Source organism: Lonchura striata, chromosome 14 (genome assembly GCF_050655825.1).
Source record: "Lonchura striata isolate lonStrDom1 chromosome 14, ASM5065582v1, whole genome shotgun sequence".
In the NCBI taxonomy this organism is placed as follows: Eukaryota; Metazoa; Chordata; class Aves; order Passeriformes; family Estrildidae; genus Lonchura; species Lonchura striata.
The window spans coordinates 12,362,501-12,390,044 of record NC_140716.1 but is presented as its reverse complement, the minus strand read 5'-3'; the positions used below and the strand labels follow the sequence as shown (position 1 = coordinate 12,390,044).

At 36.9% G+C, this 27,544-nt stretch overlaps 1 protein-coding gene across 43 annotated transcripts in view; it reads left to right on the top strand.

Annotated features, from left to right (window-relative positions):
* RBFOX1 (RNA binding fox-1 homolog 1) overlaps positions 1 to 27,544 on the top strand; it is a 1,274,894-nt gene that overhangs the window by 1,241,749 nt on the left and 5,601 nt on the right. For 37 of the 43 annotated variants that reach the window (XM_085591760.1, XM_085591759.1, XM_031506147.3 and 34 more), the window contains one exon: positions 1,933 to 1,997. The exons of 2 other annotated variants lie outside the window; for them this stretch is intronic. In XM_085591760.1, the coding sequence (XP_085447886.1) occupies positions 1,933 to 1,997 (65 nt within the window). Of the gene's footprint in view, positions 1 to 1,932; positions 1,998 to 17,482; positions 17,536 to 27,544 lie in introns of all 43 variants that reach the window. 4 more of the 43 variants (XM_031506137.3, XM_031506144.3, XM_031506143.3 and 1 more) reach the window with 1 other exon arrangement.

The window sequence follows — 27,544 nt, the reverse complement described above, 5'->3', positions numbered from 1 at the left end:
ATCACAGAATCACCAGGCTGGACAAGACCTTCAAGACTGAGTCCAACCCATGCCCGAACACCCCAGCTAAACCCTGGCACCAAGTGCCACTTCCAGGCTTTTTCTAAACACATCCAGGGATGGTGACCCCACCACCTCCCCGGGCAGACCATTCCAAATATTTAGCCCTCAAAAACCAGGAGGGGAGAACAGATACATTGGTCTCATCTCTCACCTCTCACTTTGACAGAGGCCAGCCCAAGTGTGCAGTTTGAATTTCCCCTTTTAGTCCTGGCTCAGTTTGTACCTGGTGGCATCATTTGATATCCAAAGGCCTGTACCTACATGTCTGCAGCAGCGTGTGCCTGTTGGACATTTTTAACGGTGACAGCCTTCTGCTGGGTTATAAAAATGAAATTATCTGCAATGAGAAGGTGTTTTGCCTCAGTGTGTGCACAGAGGAGCACAGGAGAGCATGTGGGGGTTTGGGAGATGCTCATTCCTGCCTGATCCCAGGGCTTGTGTGGCACAATTGCTGCTGGCAGAGAACTGGCCAGGAGCAGGGAGGGACATGTCCTGTTGTCTGTGTGAGCACTTGAAAAAAAAATCAGAAAGAATATTCTTCAAATAAGCTGACAGTTCAAAGCCTGGAGTTTCTAATGAGCTGTCAGCATATGTAAAACTCGTGTTTATTCTTAGGGTGATGTGGCATTGTCAGCTGAACGATTGATTTCCAAACCCAACCTGCTTCAAATCTTCAAACCCACAAAGGTTTACATGTGTTAGGGATCAAAGCCATTCTGCTAAGCAAAGTGGTAGAAGGGGAAAGAGCTTGTAAAAGTAGTTCAGACTGCTTTTCTGAAAAGAGTGAATTTTTATTTGCAAAATCAAACTAGAAACCCCACAAAAGTTACTACAGTAAAAATGTTATACTATTACAGTAAAGGCTGGCACATTGTGGTCTATTCTTCCTGCTTCAGCACAATATCTGGGGTGAATGCAGCCTTCCAAAAAAAAAAAAATAGGAAAGAGCCAACCAAGCAATCCATTACAGTGAACACTTCAGCAAAAGAGTGACTTTTATTCAAAGCTGAGTGAGCTGATACTGTCTTATTCAGCTCTTTGTTAGGGAGGGGGTGGGTGGGGAAGGCACCACAGCAGCCCCTGTCCCAGAGGGTGCTGGGGGGGAGAATTCTAATTGGGACGTAAATCGTGTTTGTGTTATCAGCGGGCCTGGGCTGGGGCTGTTAATTGGCATGCTGAGATCATTTGGAAATGGTTGATGTAACACTGTGGTCCATTGAACAGGAAGCTCTGCTGTTTTCACAGTTTGATAATCAATGCATCACTGCACTCAATTCCTTTCCAATGTGTGTTTGTTTGTCCTGTTTGCTTAATTGAACAGCTGGAATTACTGTTACATACAACTGAATGTTAATTCATGGAAGAGAATTTTGCTTCTTCATTATAATTTTATGTATAAATTGGAAGCCTATGTAACATTAAGTGTTAATTGAGTGCACAAATTCATAGGTTTAATCAACCAGGCATGATAAATCATATTTTGTACCAAAAAAAGAATTTATTATTAGCTGAATTTGTCTTTTAAGTTTAGCACTGCTTTGTGAATATACATTCACTTTGTTTATACAAACAATTGCTGCTTGAAAACTTGGAGAAGAATCCAGTAATAATCCAAAAGTGAAAAAGCTTACGCTGATCAATAGAATTCATTGCTTTCTCCTGATCTCTGGGACAAACCTTAAAAAGTTTGTGGTGCTCCATTTTGCTTACCGATTCACCGAAATACTTCCCTTAACATTTCACTGCAGTATTTCCTGTGCATTTAACTGAACTGCAGCATGTTGTACTCCTTCAATTGTTGTCAAACGTTGCAAAACTGTGCTTGAAGGTGCCATGGCAATGCAGTTAGAGCGTGAGTTTGTGTTTCAGGGTGGTTATGCTGCCTACCGGTATGCCCAGCCTGCCACTGCCACTGCAGCTGCCTACAGTGACAGGTAAGAACTCCTTTCCTGCTCACAAATATTTGACCAGTGGAAGTTGAAGTTGATTCTATAAATTTGCCTTGTTGAAGTCTCATAACTGTCTTGTTGCTCTGCAGATAATTGTGATATCTAAAGCAGGCTGTTTTATTATAATCCATGAATAGCCATAAATTGAGAGACTTTAGGTCTTAACTGAGAATCAGGCATGAGATGTGCACATTCCCAAGCTGTAGATCATCCAGTTAATGTCTGTGACCCTTGTACAATGCAGATAAATAAATGTACAGATTCATGATGGTCTGCTACTAAGGATCATTATTTGTCTTAGGAGTATTATTTCAGTTGATTTAGAAACTTGAACCTATCGAGTGCCCTCAATTCTCATTGACATTGTTTTTGTCAGTGGAAATTGAGAATGAGCTGTGTCTAAGCTTGAACTATCCAATGCAAAACAGTATTTTTTTTCCCATTTGCTTTCTGCCCTGGCATTTGTTTTTTTTCAATACTTTAAAACAAACAAACAAAATTTCTTTTGCTCTGTATTTTTTTCCTTAAAATGTAAACCACATTTGGTGTAAACAATATCAGAAATGGAAAATCATTAAAATATGCACATTCAAAGGCTTAAATTTTATCAACTAAGAGTGATGTCACATATATTAGTGTGTCTTCTTGAAAGATGGACGTTGGAATCCCTTAGAAGTCAATCTCTAAATTGCTGCTGGCTTCAGTAGGAACAGGATTATATCAAATTGCATAAAATAAAGTCTTTGCAGCGTGTGGACATGATTTTGTTATGAGAAGGAGGATTATCCTACATTTTCCTCATAAATTGCACCCTTAAAATCTATTCTATCTTTAATATTTTTCAAGTTCTTGAGGAGTGTTCCCTTGTAAAGGGAGGGTGTATTTGGTGGCAGAGACACACCAACAATTTGCATCATGATGGCAGTGAGAAGTAAGGTCACGCTTCTCAATACCTGATACAAGAAAATTTTCCCTTGGAATAATGAAAATAATTTCTTAAACCTTAAATATTGAAAAATTTCTTTAAATGCTAAATTAGACAGTGTTACAAATGCTTCTGTTTCTTAAAGAAATCAAGAAATTAAGAAATTCTAGTGCACAATTTCTTAGATTGAAGCGCTGTTCATGGATTCTGTATTTTTAGAACCAAGTCCCATGGTATGAATGTTACAATGCTATGCATGCATATTTGCCTTTCAAGTGCTTATTCTGGGTAATGAAGATATATTTTTTAAAGTTATGTGAATAGAGTAATTTGCATGTATGGCTGAGGCATGCTGTGTCAGACAGGTAAGCAAGCTCCTTTTTATTGATTTTGGGTCAGTAATATCAACTAGATCTGTGCTGTGTGCACTCTGTTGGCAATGTACTATTTCTACGTAGGGGAACCTGCACAGGTGAAGTGCTCCTCAGTAGTTTCATTTCATTTCCACAAAGGTTTGTTAGCATGTCGCAGCTCTAGGGTTCTTATGTGAGCTTTTCTGTAAGCAAAACAACGCCTGCTTCTAAAAGCCTACTAAACCAAAAGGACAAAATTATAAATAACCTCCTGTGGTGAGCCAGGTTTTGCCAGCTATCACTCAGGTGTCCCTGGATCATTTTATAGGCTGTTTATTTCTATTAATTAAACCAATGCATTACACAGAGAAACTGAACAATAACAAGCTGATTTTTAAATGCTTTAATTATGAGTTGATGTTACCTTCTCATAAATCAGATTAAAGGCTGAAAGATAAAATATCAGTTGGTCACATGTTCTGCTATGGGCAGGGAGTCAACATCACAAAGAGTTATGCTGCCAAAAAGGTAAAGGATTTGTTTAGGAAGATAGTGCTCTTAAATGCTGTAAAGAAAGCTGGAGATGGCTTCAGAGGTAATGCAGTTGTTACAATCCTTAATTATTTTTTTGAAAAAATTGTCTAATTTTCAGATACACTTTGTGTATAATTAGAATTGCAGTAACCCGTCTTTGCTTGCTTAATTTTAGATATCTTAAATGAATTTTATATCTTTTTGATTTTTTTAAATTTATCTTTCTTTTTAAATGTGGTTAACCCTCATCTTTGATCTGCTTCCCCCAAATGAATATGGTTTCTTGTCTTAATTACAAATCTCATAACTGAATTACTTTTTGAGAGAATCCCAAAACTAACATCGAGAACAAAACAAATAACAATCTGCTCAAACATTTCTTTGCATGTGGGAAACTATGTGCAAACATGGATACCTCTGATTATTCACAACTACAGTTTGTTTAATTTGATTAACTTTTTGTTTATTGTAAAATTAATTTAATTTAGCTACTTTTGTGAAATTATTAATATTGAGGATGCTGAAATATACTTCAGTACCACTGCTTATATCTGCTCTTCTCAATGTAATTATCATCTGCTCTCCTCTCACAATACTGAAGATTCCATATCTCCTTGTACACTTATTTAGTGTTCATATGAGCCCCTGTTTAACTTAATTACACATGAACTGCATTTACTGTTTGTATAAAAAATGATCCCCAAAGAAATTGAGTACCACTGAAGCAGTGACATATAATGGAAATACTACTTCATACTAATTTTAAAAATAATAAAAGTTTTTGGTCACCACTCATATCCATTATGAATGGCAATGTTCCATATTTGAAAGGCTTAAGTCAGGAGATGGAAAAAGGAAATCTTTAGATTGGAGACATGTTTTGGTAAATTAAAAATAAAGGTTAACAGAAAGATTTGGGACTGCAGAATCAATAGACCGAGTCGATTGATAATGATCACTGTGAGAAGGCTCTGTTTGAAGGAATGCAATGGTATCCTTGTTTGTCACAGTTGGAAATGTTGCTGGAAATAGGCAAGGAACAGATATACAGGGGAGAATCAGGTGGCAAGGAAATACCATTAAACCAATCAATGCAAACCCCAAAGTATTTGTCAAGACAGGTCATGTACTCCTAAACTAAATTTCACAACAGGGGTTGGCCTGGCACATCTCCCCAGTCATTTTTTTAGAATCACAAAACAAAAACAACAAAGAAACAGGTACATTTTGTTTCATGTATGAAGAAATTCAATCACTGGATACAAATTCAGAATTCCATTTTATTATTGTGTGATCTATCATATATTAAATTGCATGTACAGATTTGAAGGTGTTTGCAGAACTGGATAAAAAAAAATTATGTTTAACTTGCCAAGTTTTAAAATATTTCAGATAAGTTTTCCAATTAGTATAAGTCCTAAAAGGGGACCTATTGGTCTATATATATTCTTCATCATCAGTCTGGAACATGCCTGGCAAACTCTCTAAACTGAGCATATTTTGAAAAAAATAATTGTAAGGATGTGCAAAAGACACTAAATCAGATGTCAATAAAATGTTTGTACAGCTCTTATTCATCTTTCATACAATATTAAAAAAACAAAAATAGTTGTTACATTTCTGTCCAAGTCTGAAGTAAGAGAAACTAGCAAGGTCATCCAGTTTTGTATTGCTGAGGTAGAAGGAGTCGAGCATGGCAGTGGGGCCTATTGTCATTTTGTCATTGCATGTTCACTTGGTGTTGCTGGTATGTCTGTAATGCTGTACTGGATTTGACAGATCCATCACATAGCTCAGTGAATGGCTTGCTTGAATTAAGCCTATGGGCAGACTTATTCCCATTGATTGGCTATTGGTTTTGTGTTTTATGGTTTGATGATTGCATCTGCGGTCGGAGCGAGGGCGGTGCTCCTTTCGCGCACATTAACGTTGCCAGCGGTGTTTGTGCAAGTGTGTCTGCCAGGAGGGAGCAGAGGCACAGCCTGTGCTGTCCCCGTGCAGGGCCCAGGTGTGTTTATACATGGATGGAGCAGTATCCATATATACACACACCCCCCATCCATCACACACACACTCCCACACAGACCCAGGTGCTGCCCTCAGCACCACCCCCTCCTATCACACCCAATTCTATCCTCACTCCCAACTGTGGGGATGTTCCCACTGACCTCTTTGTTGTCTGGATTAAATCCCTCATCACTGGAAGCTGACTTTTTTTATTTTATTTTGCTTTTTTTATTTTTTTCTTTTTAATAAGGCATATTCCAAAATATTTTGCACATAATATTTTGTAGCAAAAAATGTTTTGTTTTTCTCCTTCCCCTATCAATTTGTGTTTCATGTTCTGTGGTTATACCTAGGGTTTCATGAAATTTGAGAGAGAAGGTTTTGTCATATGGAAATTATGTGTTTTTCAGATCTTAAATCTTACTCCTGATAAAATTTGATATTCTAATAATTTACATTTTTAACATGTCTATGTGAAGCATTCAGTTTTTTTAAAGCAGTAGTGTCTATCAGAATAGTTGAATATATTTTCCGGTTCTCTTTGGGCAAGTAGCTGAGAGCAATACTTGATATTTGTGCTCAGGTTATCCTAAAATAGAATAGGTACAGATTTGGTTTAATATTAAACTTGCTCATTAAAGAATAAAAATTTAGAATGAAGAGTAAAAAAACCACAAAATATAAATTGTGAGCTTCTATAGCTGAGGACTATATAATCTTCTATTTTATGATTAAACAATGAAAACCACTCTATTTTTATTTAAATTATTTTCTCTTATTGAAGAATACTAGAGATATGTACTAAAAACGAAGGTTTTGATTGCATATAAAATATAATAGCATCTTGAGCCAGAATTTAATTTTCCATGAAATAATTTTACAGAAGCATAAATATTTTAAAATCTAGTATCTCATTCATTTCATGATTGTACCTTCTTAGATTAAGGAAAAAGAGATTCTCTACACAGTTTTAGTTTCTAAAGGAATCAGATTGGAAGAGGAGAAAAAATTAGAATATAGTGGTAACTTTTCAACTTCCAGCTGGAACCTTCCAACATTTGTATATTTTGCTATCCCAGTGGAATTTTAAATGGAAAGGTTTGGGGGATGAATCCTAAGGGGGAATTGTACAGCCCATATTGTAGGCTACTCAAATTCTGACAATGAAAAGGTTCAGTTAGCGCTGTGGCTGGGTACAGAGGTTGTGCTTAGCTTTTCTAACAGCAACAGAGAATAAATATATTAATATTATATTAATATTATATTAATATAATAACACTTCTTCTGCTTAGGTTTCATGTGGTGATGTTTTATTGGTCTCGTTTTTGGTTGTTGGTTTGTTTTTGTTTTTTTTTTTTTCCTGGACAATCCTGTATGGTAGCTAAAGCTTCTTTATTCCCTATTATTGCAAATAAAAATCAAATTATTGGCTAGGATGTTACAGAGAGGTAGTGGGTTTGGCCATCTACCTGCTAGAATTTTATGCCTGTGTGATCTCAGGCAAACTAGAGAATCACTGGAGTCATGTTAATATTTCATAATCCATTTTCATCCCAGTCCATTCAGTGTTTTGGGGATGACTGGAATATATGACTCATAGAATAACCATAACACGATCTTTTAGTGAAGAGTTAGAAAGTAAAAATGGGTGAATATGAATATAGAAAATGTTATAGGGGAACAAAATCATCCAAGCGTTTGAAATTCCATGAACAGGGACTTTCATGTAGTACATTTGGATAGGAATTTCCTGAAATGAAAATATGTTGCATAGAGTACTTTCCAATAATTGAAGCATGGTTCGTTCTAAAATATTGCAGATATGGCATTTTTGGGGGAGACTCAGTGAGTCACATCAACATAGGAAAACATTGCAAACAATTACATTTGCTAAAAACATAATTTGCCAGTTCTAGGAGGGTGCTTTGAGGTTTGAATACATTCCTGTACGGAGTGGAATTAACCTGTTTTCTGCTACTCTGACGGCTTGATTCACCTGTGTGTACTTTGACTATTCATGCAGTATCCAGGGAACTGCTAAAACTCCTCCACCAGTTCAAAACTGAGGGGATGCAGTAGTGAAAAAGCTTTGTGATACTGCTCAGAATTATGGCAAACACCAGTTATTAAACTTTTGTCGTGTCAGAGCTGGTTTCATTCCTATCCTGCTTCTACTTCTCTTACCTTTAATCTCCATTCTCATTCATTGCAGTAGCAAGGGACATTTTAGGAATCCCCCTAGACAAGGAAAGTCTAGGCTATTTCTGTGAAATCTGCTGTGACATCCATGCTGAAAATCATGAAGATAAAACTGGAAGAGAAGGTAGAGGTAGACTAAAGCCCAGATTTCTATATCTGGCTTCCTGATGGTGCCAAAGCTTAAGATGCTCAGTACTTTTGCTGTCAGGTTCTTCTAGAACATAGGGAAAGCTGTTAAATACTCATCATGTTCCAAAAATAAAATTAAAAAAAAAATCAGTGCACCTATTCTTATATCTCAGTTTCAGTATCATCTCTTGGTTTTGTTTAATTCATCCAGCCTATGTCTGGTTGTGTAGCCTGACTTTTAACTTGGGAGTTCCTCATTCTAATGTAAAAGCTCATAGTAAATAACTGTGATTATGAATATATTATTTGATAAATTTTCATACCTTTTCTCTAAATGGAGGGAGGGGAAAGGACTGGTTAACATTTTTAAAGTAGAAATTATTACTAGCTCATAAAAACTTCTTTGCTCTTTGAGGATATTGGAAGAAAGTGTGACTTTAAAATTTTTCAGTGTTGTACCCAGCAGAGTGGATAAATACGGAGTTGGGGAGCTGCTAAAACATTGATTCCTGATCCAGCAGACCAAAACTGTTACAGTCCATTGGGTCAGAGCCTGTGACATGACAGACCATAACAGCTCCTTTGGACATGTCAGTGGCTAATTACACACTCGGCTCTCAGATCATTGGCTTGATAGACCACAGAGGCAGATTAGAACGTGCTCTAAGTGTTGTCAACCCGAGAGCTTTAAATGCAGGCAGGAATTAAGAGCATTGTGCAAGAGGAAGACAGAAAATAAAGGAATGAAATGGAATTAAATTAATAAAACTGGGATGCCATGGATATAATCTGTATGGATTAGTGTAATCTGCAGTGTGTTCTGGCAAGGTGGTGAAGTATTAGAAGAACAAACTTTAAATAATGTTGATGAAATTAATCAAGAAAGAGGCAATTTACACTTTTGTATGTTTTTACTGTAGTGTTTCACACCTCTGAGGAGCCTAAAACAATTTATTAGGTATTTAAATAGATTTTTTTTCATATTCCTTTGGGTTTGTCAAGATGCTGATACTCTAGTAACCCACCTGAGGCAAACATCAGATTGTAAGAATACTGCAGGAGTGGGAATAGAATGTTTATCCATGTATCCTAAGGAGATTTTTAGTGAAAATTGCTGTAGGGTGTTTAATATACATGCATTAAAAAAAAAAAAGTAAAGTAAGGACTTTGTGTAAACCAAACATGTACCAGCTTCTAAAGTTTGTTTTGTTTTTCTTGAATAAATTCTTAAATAATCCTAGAAGGTTTTCATGTATATTATATTTTAGTTAAAATAGGAAAAAAATTATGCTGTCAACTAATTTGTAAAGTCATTCCGAATTTAATATAATGCAAAGGAAAAGAATGTTATTCACAATTGCTGAAGTTAATAATAAAATATGTTTATAATCATCATGTATGTTAGGAAAGTTATAGTGGATAAAATGGTTGTTACTAGTAAACTGTAATAATTGCTATAAAGTCAGAAACAAATATAAAGTATGTTTTTGAGGCATTATTTAAAGAATGCCATGATGTGCAAAAAGAACAAATCCCCCAATTAAATAAATGGTTATTTTTTAATGTATTTTAGTGATTCAAATACTGATTCTTTACACGAGGCTGACTTCAAAATGCTCTTTGCCTTAAAGGGAATGAACAATATGTCCAAAATATAGTAATAAACAAATTTTTCAAATATAAATATTAAGACTTCAAATATAGCCTTAATTTAGCAGTCCTGCATCATAATGACATCGATTTATGTTGCTGATATGGAGCACTTCTGAAATAGAATTACTGCACTACTTCCTCAAGTATTTAATTTAAGTGCCTAGGCTGTGTTAATCACACTAAAAGGCCAATAACTTTAGAGAAGTTCTGCTACTGAGATCAGTATGAATTCTGCTCAGAATTGTGTAGTATTCAGAATTCCATCTATTAGGTTTAGGTTTACTTAAAAATATCCAGATTTACTTAAAAGTCATATGTTCCTCTTGCAGATAAATATTCATCTTTAGACTCTGTGTATTGCATTATTATTAACAAATAATTTCCTACTAGGTATAATATATTGAATGACCATACATAAAAATATTCCACTAATGTAGCAGGTGATATTAGTTAGACCCAATCTAGTCATATAGCTCTGATTAAAAGAAAAAAATAAAATTAAACAGAACTAAGTAGGAAGGTTGCATCTATTTTCCAGAAATTTTCTTTATACCGAGGGCTAATGGAAGGAGAGAGAGGGGGTGTTTTTATCCAAGACACAGCCATGGCAGAATTTTTGTATCCACCCTGTGTGCAGCGTGGACATTCCTCCAGTCTGCTTTGCAACACCACTATTGGACTGTGCTAAAAGGAGTCTCTGTCTTCTAGCATTTGAGTGGGTTGTTCAGCTAGTTCAATATCAGGGCTAAAATAAAAATGCCTGCCCATCTGCTGGGGAAAGCCTGAGATAAGAATATCAATTATGAGAAAGCACCTTCTGCTGACCATTTTTCCCTTTAGGTATTTTTAATCCCTTTAGATTTTGGGTTGGTTGGTTACTTGTTTTTTTTTCCTGAGTAAATGAAATAATGCCAGCATATCACTGGGCTTGGGAATGCACATTTCTATTGGTGTCCAGAAGAGCTGGGGGTTGATTTTTTTCTTTTCTTGTAGGCATGTTTTTTGCAATTGCACAAGTACTTTTTGGTATTAAAAGAAATTATTTCTGGTTGAGAAATTGTGTGATTGGTAGCAGGACAAAACTTGATGAGAGATTTTGTTTCTTTTCTCTCTCCTGCTGTCTTTGGCACTCTGAATTTTGGTAGAGACGTGCTGTCTTTGGCTAAAGCACACAGAGATGTCCTGTACTGAGCACAAAGAGAGAGATGAGAGCAATGCAGAGGCGATGAATGAGGCAGGATTGAAGGGCTGGGCTGCGCTGCTGGGCACAGGGCTGTAGTGCCATTGCAGACCCCTGGCACAGAGGGGACCCGGGGAGGCAAGGGGGACACAGCACCTTCTGCAGTGGCAGTGAGCCCGGGCAGATGGACGAGCTGATGAGCTTTATTTAGTGTTTTCTATGCGGAGTTGTTATAGAAATAGCTGCATTTGTCTCTTTTGAGTCAGGGTTTTCCTCTATTCTGCTTCCAAGGCTGCCGGAGCTCACCCTGGGTCAGGGGTGGCTCCGTGTGGTGGAAAAGTCTCTCCTCCACCCCGAGCTTCCAAAGAAAGGCTCAGCAGTCTCTCTTGTTCGGTCTCAAGGCAGTTTATTGCAAGTTATCTAAAAGATTTTCTCCTTGAGCTGCTGTAGTTTGCTCACAGCTCAGGCAGAGGCACACACACACCCTGACATCCTCTCTGACCCCGACTGCTTCTTCTCTCCCCACCCAGAGCTGCTGCTCTCTTTTATATGGGACATTACGTGTGACATGGTTACAGTTTTTCCCCAATGCCTATTACCTATATTAAATGGTGCTTTTCTACTCTAAACCAATCTGGGAGTGCCAACATCACCAAGAACATGGAGGTAAGAAAGGAGAAAGAGGGAGGACAGGGCAGGCCCAGATCCCTCCATCCTAAAACCTCTGACCCCATGTACAAAACCAAAACCCCCTGTACAGCACTCAAAAATTCTTCCCTCTACTTTGTGACTTCTTCCACTATAATATCTAAACTTTTGTGGCTTCTTGTTCTTCCTGCAAGTTTGGTAAATCGTTCCATGGTTCAAACCCAAAATCACAGCTGTTTCCAGCTGCCTGCCAGGGTCTCAAATGCTTCTGACCTGGACACAGAACATCCAAAAATGTCTGAGGGACATTTTGAGTTCCGACACAAGGCCTGCCTCAAAATTTCAGGAAAGAAATGGTCAGGAATGATGGATGTAGGAGAGAATTATCTCGTGATAAGGAAAGCAGAGGACCTCAGTGAAAGCCAAATATCCACATCTTTCTCTTTGTCTTGGCATCATCGTTGGTTAGGTTGAACAAGAAATTCTGCAGAGAAAAAGAACATGACATTGAAGAAATTTGTCTAATTACCTTCCTAATGCACATCAAGTCAAACAAGTTACTGTTAGTGTTGTTGAAGCTTAATACCACATGAATTATTTACAGTTTTATTCTTATTTCTTTTAATATATCATATACGTATGGCTGTGAAGTTGTTTAGTTGTCTTTGTGTTGTGATTCAAATGCTATGGGTATGGTAATGTACTTTGATCTTACAGTAATGGGAATATAAAGCATGATAATAGCAAAATTAACCTTCTAATTATAGTTATTATGCTAATATTAAAAAGTTTAAATCCTTTGATAGCCTTGATATTTAAATTTAGGACACCAGCAGGAGAGAGTTGGGAAGGACTTAATAAAATGATTATAAAGGGGAACTTTGGAAGGAACTTCCCTCCTTCGGTGTTGCAGAAACCATTCAAGGAGCCAGCAGTCAGCTATATTGAAATTCATGGTGAAAAAGCCCTCAACATCAGGGTCCTCACAAGAGCAGCAAAGTCTTAATGTTTAGAACACAAAGGAAATATATAATATCTTTAATAATGAAAAAATATACAGATGTACCACATATAACTCCTGAAAAACCCAGCATGTGATAGTTGGCACAGGATCCTTGGGGAATTCAATTTGGAGCAGCTCCAGGAAGGGAAGTCAATGCTTTTGGTTAAGCTGCATCCATTTTACCAGCTGAGATTCTGACCCCTGAGTTCTAAATACTGGCTTTCTTTGTCAATCCCATGATGGTTCTACCAGAAAAATCAACTGATTAAATATAGTTTAAACCTTCCCAGTGTAACTTCTGTTCAATATTGTGTTTGCCTTCATCCTAAATGTTGATGTTCTAGCGCTGTGCACTGTTTTCAGCAGTTGCTGTATTTTTGGGTGGGAGTCTGAACTTCTGTGTTAGGCAAAATTATTTCTGTCTAGTATTATGAAGTTTGTCAGCAAAGCCCAGAAATTCAAGTCTATGAAACATAATCACTGTATGTTAGTGGATTATAATTTCTTTTACATTTCAAATTTCCTAGAGCCAGTGTGATTAATTTCTTAAAATCCCCTTTGACCTCTAGTATTCCATTTTAAGGAAGCTCTACGCTGCTGAGGAGGAGGGATTGGAAACTTCTGGGAGTCATGGGTGAAGTTAGGTGTGTGCCAAAATGTTGTTCTCAGCTATGTGCTGTGTGAAACAGCGGTGAGAAGTCCTGGTGCCAGCCAGCATTTTAGGCAGACGAGAGGGCACACACAGCACTCACTGGCCCCGTGTGTCCTGCATAGGGTTTTGACCCATCATGAGCTAAATTTATAAATTCCCAGACACCTGGGAGCTCTGTACACCTGAGGCAAGCAGGGCCAGTGACTGCAGGAGAGAAAGGGGTGGGAGGCTGGTGCTTTTGGAGGAGTGGGAGCTAGTTCAGGCACAGAGTGATTCTTCCTTCCCCAGGGTGGGATGACTGCATGGAAACTTTTAGAGGAAGCACTCAGGGTAGCAGTTTATTCTGAACATAGGTTGGAATTGTGTTTCATGATAGTTACATCCCCCAAGTATTAAAAAAAAATGTTTCTGAGACCCATTCTCTGAATCTCTTCCTATCTTCCACTTCCAGGTTCTGAATTTTCCATTAGTAAAGTGGGCAGACCATTTATGGGTCAGGTATTTCTTCACAGAAGTATTTGTTTATATTAGACAGCCATAGAAAGGACAAGGCTCAGGCTCCAGTGATTAAAGAATTTAAACCCCTCAAGATATATATAACATCTATGTTCTATAGTATGACATGTTTTCACCAAACAGTTTCAAGAAGAGAGAAAGAAAGCGTGTAATGTACTGGATATGCAACAGGTCTGCTGGATAGAGCAGGTGCCAAAAGAGAGAGGTTTCTGTCAGATGTGGGGCCTTGGAGGCACACATTTGTTACTGCCAAAGGGACTACAGGGAACGGAGCAGAGGAAATTACAGCATATTCAAACCTTTGAAGATGGTGTGATGCAGGTTCAAAAACTGCCCCAAAGGAAGAAAACACATCTAAATCACTTAATAGTACTTCTGTTGTCTTCCCCTTCTGTTCTTGTATGAATTCAGGATATATATCAAATGTTTAAACATTTTTTTTTTCAAAATTTAAAACCATCTTTATTACCATACTGGTAAAAAATGAGTTAGTTTTCAATTTGCTAGAAGAGATAAAAGTTGATATATGGGCTTGAGAGAAGCAGTAGTATGCAGTGTTTGCCCTTGGGAGGTAGCTGCTGGGATGGAACCCAGCCATTTGGAGTCCCAGCAGCACATTTTCCTGGCCCACACTGTCTGAGAGACATCAGAGAGCTCAGACAGCCAAAAGGTGCCACTCCTGCACTTAAAAGGATTACACTTAGCCCAGGGTATGAGGATCTGGCAGGTTGGATACATCCAACTGTACATTCAGGTCAATGTATTTGTCATGTTAGCCTTTCAGATTTGTTTGTTTTTTGGTTTTTTCTTTTCTATCTCGCAGCCAGTAACAACTTTTAAAAAGTTATGAAAAAAAACCAAGTTTCTTTTGTTTAAATCTGTGTTCTTTTACATCTAAAGTATTAACCAGTGAACAGTAAAAATTTGGTTCTATACTTTCGCTGTTAATACACAAATTAAATCATGAAAGTGATTCTGTATCTTAATTGAGCAGGGCTTATTGTATAATAAAGTTGAGTCCGCTTACAATCCCTGCACCTTTTTGAATCATTAAAAGTGTAGCAGTGACGAGGAACACTAAACCAACCTAAAATGCATTGTGAATTTTCATATCGTCCTTGTGAGGTTTTCAAGCCTTGTGTGCTCGACAGAGTTAGTGCAGAGAATTGTTCTTTAAAGGGAACGCTCCACATCTGCAGGGGACTGGGCAAGGTGAGCTGTCCTTTGCCACCTCTGCTCCACACCTGCTCTAGGACAGAGGGATCTGGTGCCCCACAGAGCAGCTTCACTCCTAAGGACTCCTTTGCAGGCCCTGGGGTTGCCCACACAAAGGATTAACCCTTGCTGTGGTATCTGTGATGCCTCTGCTGAGCAGTTTCCCCTCTGGGTCTATCTAAACAACAGTATGGAATTTAGCTGAATAAATCCTACCACTGTAAGAACATTAAAGGCATCAAAATGCTTAAGAATTTCTGATTCTCAAAAATTTCTAATTTCTAATTGATAAAATAACACCTAATTACTTATAAAATATTGAACTGGTTTATTGGACTCCAGCCTCTAATTTTTACATTCTCACAGTTGCTATGCTGACCAATATGTAACTTCCTCCTTTTAAAAGTTATGTATGGAGTCGTGAAATTAATTTTACAAAAGCAAAATAGTTACATCCTATTAAGCAGTACAACAAGAGATGTTTATAGTAGTTGTTTTTTAAATAGGTATCACTTTGGGTTTATTTTTTAAATTATTTTTTTCCCAGCAATGAGTAAAGATTTGGTAAAAAAAGAGTAAGATTTCAGCACAGTTTAAATAATATTTGTCATTTCAAAGGATTAATTGCATTAGTGTTCTGGGGTCTTCCTGGAGGTACTAACCCAGAATATTACCCTTGCAGATAATTCTGTATTACAACATCTGAAAATAGAGAACCTGTGGCTAAATATTCTACTTTTCTAAACAGAGAGGAACAAAAGGAGCTTCACAGTAAGCACTTTAGAGGCAGTTTTTAAGGAAAAGTGATCTTTTAATTTAGATGAGAGAGCAGTTTAACAACTTCATAGAAATGAGTCAGAATGATTTTCTGTAAAACAGTAGCTGGTAAATCTGCATTGCTACTGGCTCTTTTGGGCAAGCATCTAACCTTTCCTGTCTATAATTATCACAGAGGTGGTAGCAGTAAATACAGTGACAAATTATGCTACCTATGAAATACAGAGTAGCTCTGTATTTATAATGTAAAATTTATCCCCCTTTGGTTTTTTAAATTCATGCCATTAGCATTACTTGTTAGGTAAATCTCATTAGCTGCTGAAACTGTTGCAGATGACAAAATAAAGAGCAAAGCTGTTAATTGAACTTAATGAAGAGTTGAAAATGCAAGAATGTACAGTTTGATCACTAAGCTCATGCTAACAGTGCATTTCTGCTGGGGCAGAGGCAGTGATCTGCTTTTGGCCCTGTGCAATCTGCAGTACAGATTGCAGCTTCCTTGTTTTGATTTGGATTTATTTTTTCCCCCCCATTTTGAATGTGAACCTCTAAGTAGCAAGGTTCACAGATTTCTAAACGAGAATTTCAAATCTCTTGATACATTGGAGGTGAAATAATAGAAATAGCTTTTGTTCCCTTAGGGTTTTTTTGTTCCCCCAGGTTTTGCTGGCCCCGAGGGACGTTTGCTCCTGCGTGGTTGTCAGCAGCATCCTCAGCACTGGTGCCTGCAGAGCTGGTCCAGGCTGCCCTTAGCCTGCATCCCTTGGCTGCTGGTTGTCAGACTGGCTTTAAGGCTGTGCAAAGCTCAGTTCAGGTTTTGTTGTGCTGGGAGGAAACCACACCCGAGTGTTAATCTGCACCCGGGTTTATTAACAGCATAGAAATACCCCGAGGTAGCTGTGTATATGCATATAAAGGAATCATTTGATGTTAATCCCTAAATGTGGTTTCCACTAACCCAGAGCCTGGTTGCCTAGATCTCAGAACGGACAAATCAGGATTTCTGCCACAATGAAGTTTTCTATATTTTGAAATACTAGTGCATTTAGCGTTTCTCTTTTTATGTTACCTGGTTTAAAAAAAGAATTTTGCAAGAGAAGGTTTATATTAAATTACTCATATCTCTAGCTTATTCTCCTAAGATTCTGCAAAAGACTTCTCTATGTATTTGGATGACAGTATATGAGAATATACTATGTCATTTTTTAATAAGTAGCAGAAAATTAATTTTCTGATTGCAGTCATATTAGACATAGAAAAAGCAAAATATTTTAATTTCAATATCCTCCTTTCAGACGCACAAAGTAAATTGCAATTTAATTTCTTTTCAAAAGCGCTTTTTACATATTTTGCAGTAGTGCCCTTTAATATCAATATATTGTTTTATTTTTATTAGACTTCATAAATATATTGACATATCTGTAACACTAAACATGAAGCTTCCAATGCAAGAGTTTGTACATAGTCCATATCCAAATGTCACCATTATTTCATTTAAAAGATCCCAGCATGTCTACCTCATGATCCTTTTAAACTCTATAGTACTCAACACTTTTTCTTGCTACATTCATTAAAATTAAGCACCCTTCCCCTTCCCCATCTGTAAACATCAAGTCAATTGGCAGCTAGCACATTTCCCAGTCAGCAAGCAGTATTGTGAATTTTATCTTCTCTTGCAGAAATCAATTCGTCTTCGTTGCAGCAGATGAAATTTCTTGTAACACCTCTGCAGGTAACAATCATTGATACTTCTTGATGCATCCATCCAGGTCTCAATATCCTTTTTCACATGCTGCATTTAATCGTAAGACAAAGCATAGGAAAGTCCGTAGTGTATAAATCTTGGGAATAGTTTAATGAATTTATAGCTTCAGCCTATAGGTTCTGCCATAGAAAAGCCACTCGGTTATTTGGCTGACTTTGGTGTTTTGTTTCCAGTTTAAGTGTGGTAGTGTGTAAGGATATGTTAAACCTGATAAAAGCTTCAGGACTGGGACTTTGAGAAGTCAAACCAGAGAGAGCTGACGAGAAGAGCCAAGGCTTAGATGTGTGCAGGACATTGTAAGTGCTATAGATGTGACAATTTTCTTTTCAACATTTGGGGGCCAATGGTGCCCACAAGGGTATTGCAGACCCTAAAGCACTCACAAAGTCTATCCTATGGATCAGATAGTGGGAGAGAGGGTCTGTGCCTTCAGAGGATCGCTCTCTAGTAAGTAAAAAGTCTCCATATACTATCATGTTGTAAGCCATGGGTACAGAAGAATGAACAATGTTTTTAAAAGGTTAATTTATATTTTATAAATATATTGAGTATGTCAAGAGGTTTTCTCTCTTTTAAGCAATAGAGTTTGAACAAGCTTAGTCTTAATTCAGGTAAGGATGGTGTTATGTTACTACATAAGAAATCAAAAGGCTAAAATAAATAGTAATGGTGCTGGGGCTTATTCTGCCAATAATGTTGTACAAAAAAATCAAGTTCATAGAAGCTTCTCATGTTGAAGGATGAAAGGGAATATAGTGTGAAATCAAATGTTGGAATTAAGAAGTGTTTGCTGATAGAGTTTTATATTAGCAGAAATAAATGAAAGGTGATGAGATTTTTGTTTATGCCGGGATAATCTACATAGAAACAAATAGAGAACAGTTTTTTATGGAAAAGGTGATCATAGATAAACCCAAAATATGCTAAAATTGTTTTAATCTCTATGCTAGCTGTAGCATTTTTGGTGGTAATCTGAAAAGTTCTTCCATAGTAAAACCTGATTTAACATAGATTTTTCCAAGTCTTTAAATTATAAAGTAAATACATTTTGAGAAACTAACATTTGTCACATTCTTCATATCACTCAACTTGGATTTTGGCTTTGGTTATTTCACTTGAGCTTCCTGCTCAGCTCTTCATTGTAGTGAGCTGTCCTAGGGAGGCTGTTAATTTGTAAATCTAAGCCTTGATAAGTAAGAATAAATATATTTATTTTAGCAATTTTTAAACTTGGAATTCTTGAGTTAGATGTGGGGTCTGTTGGTCCAGTTCTGCAAAGTGAACCTTTCTAAGCAATAATTCTTGTTCTAGTAAAGAAATTTTTCTCTCTCAATTCAGGCACAATTTAAGTGCCCAAGACTTTATTACAGATATTCCATATATGACTTTTTTTAGAATTCCAATTACAAATATAATATTTCTATAAAATATAAATTTCATTTATCAGTGCTTTCAGTGAAGTTTACAAAAAGAAAACGGATCTCTGTGTGTATTTGTTAAAACTTTTCAGTTTACCAGTTGATTACCTATGTTGAATGGATTCAACAAAAAGGTATTTTTGCTAGGCATGGTTTTGAGAATATGATAAACATATCCATCACAGGTGACTATAGTTGATTTTTTTTCACTAAATATGGAAAAGAAAGGTGATGAAAACCTGTACCTGCTATTTCTTATATACCTAAGATTCAGTAATAGAATTTAAATTATTTTTGACTACATAAAAAAGTAATTATCCAGGCCATATTTCTGTGAGTCAAATTGCTGAAGTTGAATTTGGTCTTTTGGATTTGTAAGTTGACTTCCAACTATTTTTATTATCTCATATTTTGTGTTTTAATACATGGAGCAAACATAGAGATACTTTGAGAACCAAAACTAACCTTCCTATGGTTTTTCAGATGCATGCAAAAACCTGCAATATGATTTTTATAGTGCTTTTTTAGTGCTCCTAAGCTTAATGACAGTAATTCTACTGTGTTCGTAAAGTTGATATCAAGTGAAGATACTTATAAAAATGCTCAATGTTTGAAATGTGAGTATTTGTATGTTTGCATTGCCTCCCTGTAAAGAATGGGTGCATTTGTGGATTACAAATGGTAATATATAACAAATAAAGCTTTGGTTGGAATTTGATCATCAATTGGAAATGGGAGAACTTGGGTGGTTCTGCTGGTAATATTCACTCTTTTCTTCTCAATCCTTCATCATTCCTGCCAGAGGATACTTAGCCCTCAGCCACATGGTATCCTTTTGTATTTGGAATAAAGTAATCTTCATTTTTATTTGGAACAAAATAATCTTTTTTTATTTGGGAATAAAGTAATCTTGAGTAGATCAATGTGTTAATGAGAGATTTGTGTCCATAAACACATCTCTATTTGTGTATCTCTGTCTGTCCTTGAATGCACATTACAGAAGGGAAACCTCCTCAGATATCTGACAGAGGGATCCTTCCATGGGAAATTTAAAAGCATTTCACTCTTCATTGCATCCAGTGCATTCTGAGGCTAAAAATAATTACTGTTCAGAAGAGAAGTTCTGCACTTCTGGGATAGATCTTCTCTGGCAGACATGATTAAAGGGTTTGCAGGCAGATCTGAACTAGAACAGAGACAGGGAAACTCTAAAAAACTCCTCTTGGTTTGATGATGGAATTTTAACAAGGATCTCTGAGGACCTTTCTTTAGCAAATTCCTGACTATAGCTGCACTAGGGGAGAATTAGTCCTGAGGTTTTTGTCTGATGGGGACAATGGGCATCTGCCCTGTCAGTCTCTGGATAAATCAAAATGAGACCCAGAATAAACCTATGGCTTATTTACATGTTGGTTGCAAAACATTGTTCATTTTGCAGCTTTAGCATTCTTAGTGGGTTTTTCAAATCAGTGCTCAATCTATTTTTTTTTTCTCTTTTAGGTTTTGTAACATCAAATTCATAGTTTGTAAAGAAAAAACATTTTTGTGGGTTTTTTTTGCAAGTACTTTCTCAGATGTACCTGCAAATGATATTTTATATTTTTTTGTGTAAAAATGGGACAGGGTTATTATTTTATTTTTATATTATCTCTCTCTCTTCTTCCAGTTTTTAACTGTTATTCAACCTTTATGTGGAAGCAAAAAAAAATTTCCAGTGCTGATGCATGATTGGTATTATTTTTCTCCCAAGTGTATTTGCAGTTTATGATTTTGAAATAACAGAGAGAAAGGCAAGGGTGTATATAAAGCTGAATTTGGAATGAAGTATGGTGGAAGTGGATATAACACCTGTCCAATTGTGACTGTATTTATTTACATTTTTGAGCAGAATCAGTCCCAGGAGGAAGGATTCTCTCTCTCTCTGTGTGTGTGTGTGCATGCAAGCAAAGGAAATGCTTTATAAAGCTTTAAAAGCTGACAGTCATAAATTAAGTTATTGACCTCCATTTGGAGAAAGATACAGTCTCCAAAATAGATTAAACATTTTGAAAGGTTTAACTTCATAACTCCAGGAAAGATGTTGAATAAAAGCAAGCAGCTTCAATAAGCAAACCATGGGGTTTGTGCTATTGAAATATTTGAAGAGAATATTGGCCATTTTTAACAAATGCAATTGCTCCAGTCATTGCAATTTTCCTGTATACTATCATTAACCTGCCAGCACTAACACTGCCACAAATTTAATTCATTGAGCAATACCAAATATGGAAATACTGATTTAAAAGAAATTCATATTTGATAAAGTGCTTAGAATGGCTGCAGTGCCTGTTGTGGCAAACCTACCTGTGCCAAGGGAGGTACGTGAATAATTTCAGCTGGTCAAAATTTTGCCGTATGAGCTTGCATACATCTCACTGAGCTGTTCATGTGTCTGGTAGGAGATAGTGATTAGATCATACTCTTACAAAGGAATTTGAAAGAGTCCAATCCAAACTCTTTGGAAGAATGCAGCTTCAGAGGTGTTTCCTTCAGCCTGTTCCAATTGCTGTGAAGACATATGCTCAGTTAAGAGAGGTTCTTCCCTTTCACTATTGCTGCCAATGGGTTTGACTTCATTTCATGAAGCAGTTTGGGAAAATAACCATTTTCTGTGAGATGCTTGCTTTTATTATTATTATGCTATGCTCTTCTGCTAATCAAATAAAAAATGAAGATGAAGGAGCACCTGTATGGTCTTTGTGCTAGTATTTATTTAAGGCTGTACTGCTGTTCTCTGTGAAAAATAGCAGATAGTGAAGTTTTTGCTCTGGAAAGACTAGGAAATGTTGCACTAATGCACAAAATTAAACTTCTTCTATAAATTCAAGTGTCCTTTATGTTGGCAGTTTAAACTTGCATTTACTGCTGCTATAAATAGTTGCTTATATGGAATTCCATTTGTCACAGCTTTTACTGCTCTGCGTAGTTGCGTGCTGAAGATGTTCAGCTATTGGAGCAGTTGATAAAAATCAGTAAACACTTTGATTATGCTCTGTTCTCCTTTCATGGGGTTTGATTAATTCCTTTTTGTCACCCAGTGGAGCCCTGGCTGGCGTGGCTGTCATTATCTGTGTGCCAGCCTGCCTGCCCGTGCTCGCGGCTCCAGGTCAGTTCGCATGGCTGCTCAAATGTGACAACACGACAAGATTAAGGAAAGCTGAGGTCCTGTCATTTGTAAATGGAGGATTTGCCATGTGAAGCTCCTTTGATAACAGAAATAGTGAATAATCTGTGTCTGTTCTCAACAAGTGCCTATAGGCACGTGTGCATCTCCTGTGCTGGTTTTTTAATGAAGCAATTAGATTGGTTTTTCTCTGGTGGGCTAAAAATAGAGCACATGAAAGATGATTTGTGTGTGTGCATGTATGGATGCCTGTATACAAGTCCATTAAATGAGCAAGGATTCAGATTTAATATCTTGAGATTATCATATTGCAAATAAGCATAAAATTATGCTATGGTTGCAGAACTTTATATGTGATCACAAAAGACTGCTTTAAAATTTTATAAATAATGTACCCTGTATATTTATTATTGCACTAGGTAAGACTTCTTCAAGCTTAATTGCCCCTAAATATAACAGCAATAGTAGTAAGAAAATGTTTTACAGACCTAAGAAATGCTTTTGTGTCATTGGAAAAGAGTTGGGTTTAGGTATCACCTGATGGCAAGCCCCAGATTCCCCAGTGGCTTTTTTAAACAACGTTTAAATAAAATCTAAGTTCCTTGGATAGAAGCTACAGAGGATGGGGTGATGCATAGAATTATATTTGGTGAATCCACACAGCAGGACTGAAACTGAATAAAAGTTTTTAAGCTGAGATCTGTGCCTAGGATTGCTCCAGTTTGCAGTTATCCAGCATCAGCTCAGGAAAGTCACCTGTGCTGCTGTTTGTTACCCTTCTATGTTTCTGTAAATTAACCAGTATCAATCATGTTCATTTAAATGTTTTAGAAGATGGCAGCTCAGCTTTGGCTGGCTGCAAACATCTCACAAATTTTAAAAGATACAGGCTAGCAAACAGAAGCAAAATTAAAACCACATCTGAGCATCAGTGAAGCTGCTGCAAAACATGCCTGTCAATTAGCAAGGAAATTAACTGGCCAAACTGAGATGTGACATACATAAGTAAACAACCACGAATTGGAAATTCATCTCTACAGAAAAGTCTGCATAGGCTTCTCTACTTTCTCCTTTCCCCAGCTTGCAGGAGAAAGTAAACAGTGCTTTTAATATTTCATCAATGGCATAATTATGAACATCTTTTCATGGAAACCTTTCATTATTGCCCTCTACCCGTGGTAGACCCTGGTCAAGTTTCTTATTTTGAGAAAACCTAGCAATGTGTTAGTACTGTAGTGATAGGAGCTCCCCTATGGCTCTGCAGGCACCAGGAGCTCAGCCCCGCAGCACACCTTGAAGTTTCACTCTTTATTGTGCTGCCTGTCACTTCCCAATTCTTTCTCTGCTCCACATCACAAATCTGTAGCACATTACAGGTCATGGAAGAGGAAGATGCTATGAATAAAGCATGTGATGGTCCTCTCTTGTACAGTAACCTCAGTGTTTGATAGCGTGCATCCAACCCTTGGCAAGGAGAATTTTCGCATTCTTAGCCTTTCCAATCAAGGAAAATGCCTGGAAATTGTTTTCATCAGCAGATTTCTGTTTCCTTCATCTTAAGTAAAAACTTCAGAGGAATCTTTGTCCATTTCCATCTGAGGTAGAGAGAGAGACCTGTTGGTGATTCAGATGCCTGAAATGCCCACAGTCCCTTGGTGTTAATATCTAAAATGAAGTTAAAGTTAAATTAATTAGTTGGTTGCAAGCAGACACTATCCCACTGCAGTGGGATGAATTTTAGGTTAAAGGGCTATCCCTGCTACACAGGTTTGACCCATTGAGCCCAAAATACTGCTCAGCAGTGTGGTGTGTGACTGGTGTGCACAGGGAGGAGCTGTGGTGCAGGTGTCATCTCTCTTGGAATCATTGTAGTTCTGTGGCCAAGAGGAAGAGCACCAAGTTAATTATTTAATAATTTCTATATTTATGTGGTATTAAGGCCAGGTAACCCTTGCTTTCCTTGTATTCCTTCCAGATGCAATTTTATTACTTGATTATTCAATTGCAATAAAGAGTGGATAATATTGGGGAAAAGTTAGAAAGATGAACTTCCCAGTAGTACACAGGCTTTGCTTGTAATGGGGCTGAGGTCAGAGTTAGATTGATCTGAAGTAGTGATCAAGTTTTAACTTCTCTCTTTATACTTCTTAAGCAGGTTCATAATTTTCTGTAGTTCCTCCACTGATGTGTAGACTTGAAAAAATAGATGGCAATCGAATGATAACTAAAATACCTGTATCAAATTCTTTAAAATTCTCCTTCTTTACTTCTCAAATCACTTCAGGAAAATATGTTAACTTGGCTTATACTTTTTGTGGTGAATTTTTCCTTATTAGTTCTGCCATTAATCACTATAGTGTGTGTGTGTTATTTAGGAGCTTCTAAATCTCCAGTATTGGAGCTCCACTGTCTGTCCCAGATGTGTATGAAAATGCAGCCATACTATTAAAGAATTTAAAATCATAAAATGGCACTTATGATCAAAGAGGCACAGAATTCCCTAATTTTTAGAGACTTCAACAACACCTACTACTAATTACTTAGAAAGATACTCCCTTTCAAATGCCCTGATAAACTAAATCCCACAATTTCCCTTTATAAATTTTTTAATGGTTCAGTGAACAACAAATAGTCCTTTTATGTAGTATTTTAGCATTTTTAACCCTCTGCTGAAAATTATTGAAGAGATTAAGGTATAGCATAAGTAAAGAACATGCCATCTATTGGTGGATAGCTTATGGCTAATTTATGGAAGTTAGCATGGCTACACCGGGGTTTTTGCTCAGTTATTTCCCAGGAAGTTGTTTGTCCAGCTATTTAAGAGCCAGTGGCAGTATGTTAACAAAATGCTAGCAAACATATTTTTTCCATGATGTCCTGAATGCTTGTCCTAGATATAGTGGAAAATAGAGGAGCATACCTTGTTCTAGTTAGTGATGCATTAAAATTGTTCATCAGCTGTGTTCTGAGACAAGAATTTGTGCATATTGCTTGGGATACATTGTTTTATCATCCTGTAAAATACACAGAGGAGGGCATCGACTATTAATTTATTCACAGCTTTACCATTGGCACGTCCTAAATTTTAGTAAGTTGTTTACCTAGAATGATAATTTACAGTGTAAATTATCACAAAGCATTTAAATGCCACTAATTGTCATGAGAAGTAAGCACGCTGGCACAGCAGTGAGTAAGTGAAGCAATGTGTGTGGGACTGAAGCAGCTTACTGATTTGCAGTGTGACAATACAGTTTAAATCCTTCTTCCTATTTTCAGCCTGGAAATCAGAATCTATTCTGCTAACCTTCTGAGCTTCTAAATTTGGTGTCATGCAAGGGCGTGTTTAAAAATTAGCATTTAAAAAGAAACCCACTTGCTTTAAGTTTAAGCTGACACTGTTCCTTTCCTCTGTGGAAATGAAATTTATTAATCATAATAAAACCATCATATTCTGAAGGTAGAGGTCACCCTGAGGAGAAAAAAAAAAAAAAGTCTATTCATCACAGAGGAATTTCAATGCATCTTTTGCCCAGATAATATCTGAGCATGTGTTCTTTCCCCTTTGGAAATATTTTCATCCATGTTTGTGCTTACATATGTCAAGTGTATTCAGGAGAGTGCAAAAATGAAAAATGTGCAGTTTAATTTTATATATTTTCTTTTACAGAAGATTTGGAAGGATTCATTTTACATTTTATTTTGTATTTACATTGGACACATTTAAGTGGAATTTCAATATCCTGTAAAAGAAAAACAAGTGTTTGTTATTTTAACAAGAATATAAGCATCACTAATTCTGCAATAGCATTTCTATATTAATAACACAGTAAAAGCTTTAGCATTATCATAATATAAATATAAACCATTCTTTTTGAGGAGCAAGGATTAACTTTGGTCACAGTTCTCACATTAGGATTTCTTCACATCTCTTGTTTTAAGAAAAGAGACATAGTTTATACAGAAGGATGAAAAAAGCAATGCAAAACACTGACAATAAGTCATCACTGCTTTGGAAAAAGGGTAATAAAAATGTACTCAGAAGTCAATACCAGGTTGAAACAATCATATTTTCATGCTTGAAATTGCTTAATGTGTGTGTTTATCCATATTTTCCCACCAGTTGTCAAGATTTCTGTTGAATATTGATATAATATGATTAGCAACATGGTATATTGCATCAGTGTTGTAAACTTGCCAGTTACTTCAGTAGATGGCTTCAATGTATTGATAATTTAATACAGCCTGAGCCCTGGGTATCCAGGCTTGGTCCTTCCTTAAGGGAGGCCCTTGCATTTGGGCCACTTGGTGCCATCCTAGGTGACCTGTTGGACTTTGCTTGTGAGGCACTGGGACACAGCCAGGGATCCTGCAGGAATGGGAGGTAGGATGGAGGCACAATGCAGCCCTACCACTGGACCAAAATTAATGTATTTTTTACAGATATAGATTTGCAGCCCTTGCTCCGCATTGCAGCAATACCAGATAATCAGGACAAAAAGCCCCCAAAGGAAATATACAAATTCTCATTGACATAAAAATAATAATCATGGCATTAAGGCGTGTAAAATAATAATGCAATTCCTCTTTCATATTACTAAGGACATGAGGGAAACATGTCTACATTTAAATTAATTAATTTCCCTTTCTAGATATTTTCTTACTATTGGGATGAAATTTGGCTGGAAAGAGTTAAAATTATAATGACATTCAAAATTCTCAGACTTTAAAAGTTGGCATAGAGCCGTAATGTCTTTTTCCCTTCAGTGTAGTGAAAAAGACACAAGGAATTCTCTTACTGAGAATTTCAAATCCCCAGATAGTGTTTGCATCCTAATGTGGAGGGTTCCAAGGCTGAGGTTTGTGGAAGTTCTTCCTACCAGAGAGGCTCCAGAGTGTGGGATCAGTGTCCATCCTGCTTGGAGAGCTCTCAAACTGCTTTTCCAGCTCAGAGAACCACCAAGTCCTCTACCCAGCACAGACTGATGTGAGCTACTTTCCTTCCCTTGCTTTTCCAGTAGGAATTGCCCACTTCCTTTGTTGGGTAATTGCTAAAGATAGGTATACTTGGATACCAAGTATTTAAGTAGAATTGATAGAGAAATTGAATCCCTTACTCATCAATACTTTGGAAGCAAAAGAGGAACTAATGTATTTTATACAAGTCTTTTACACATATTTTCCTGAGTTTCACACCAGGTCTTAAGGAAAGCAATTGCCTAATACTGCTAGCCCTGGAATTTCATGTATCCCTCTTGATAGCAATGAAGACTTCTCTACTCAAATCTAAAGCAAACACAGCTCTGGGGTGAGATACAGAGCTCAGGCTCATGAACTTGGAGTGCTTAAATAAATTAATTTATTTTAATGTATTATCCCTTCATAGGAATTTGGATTT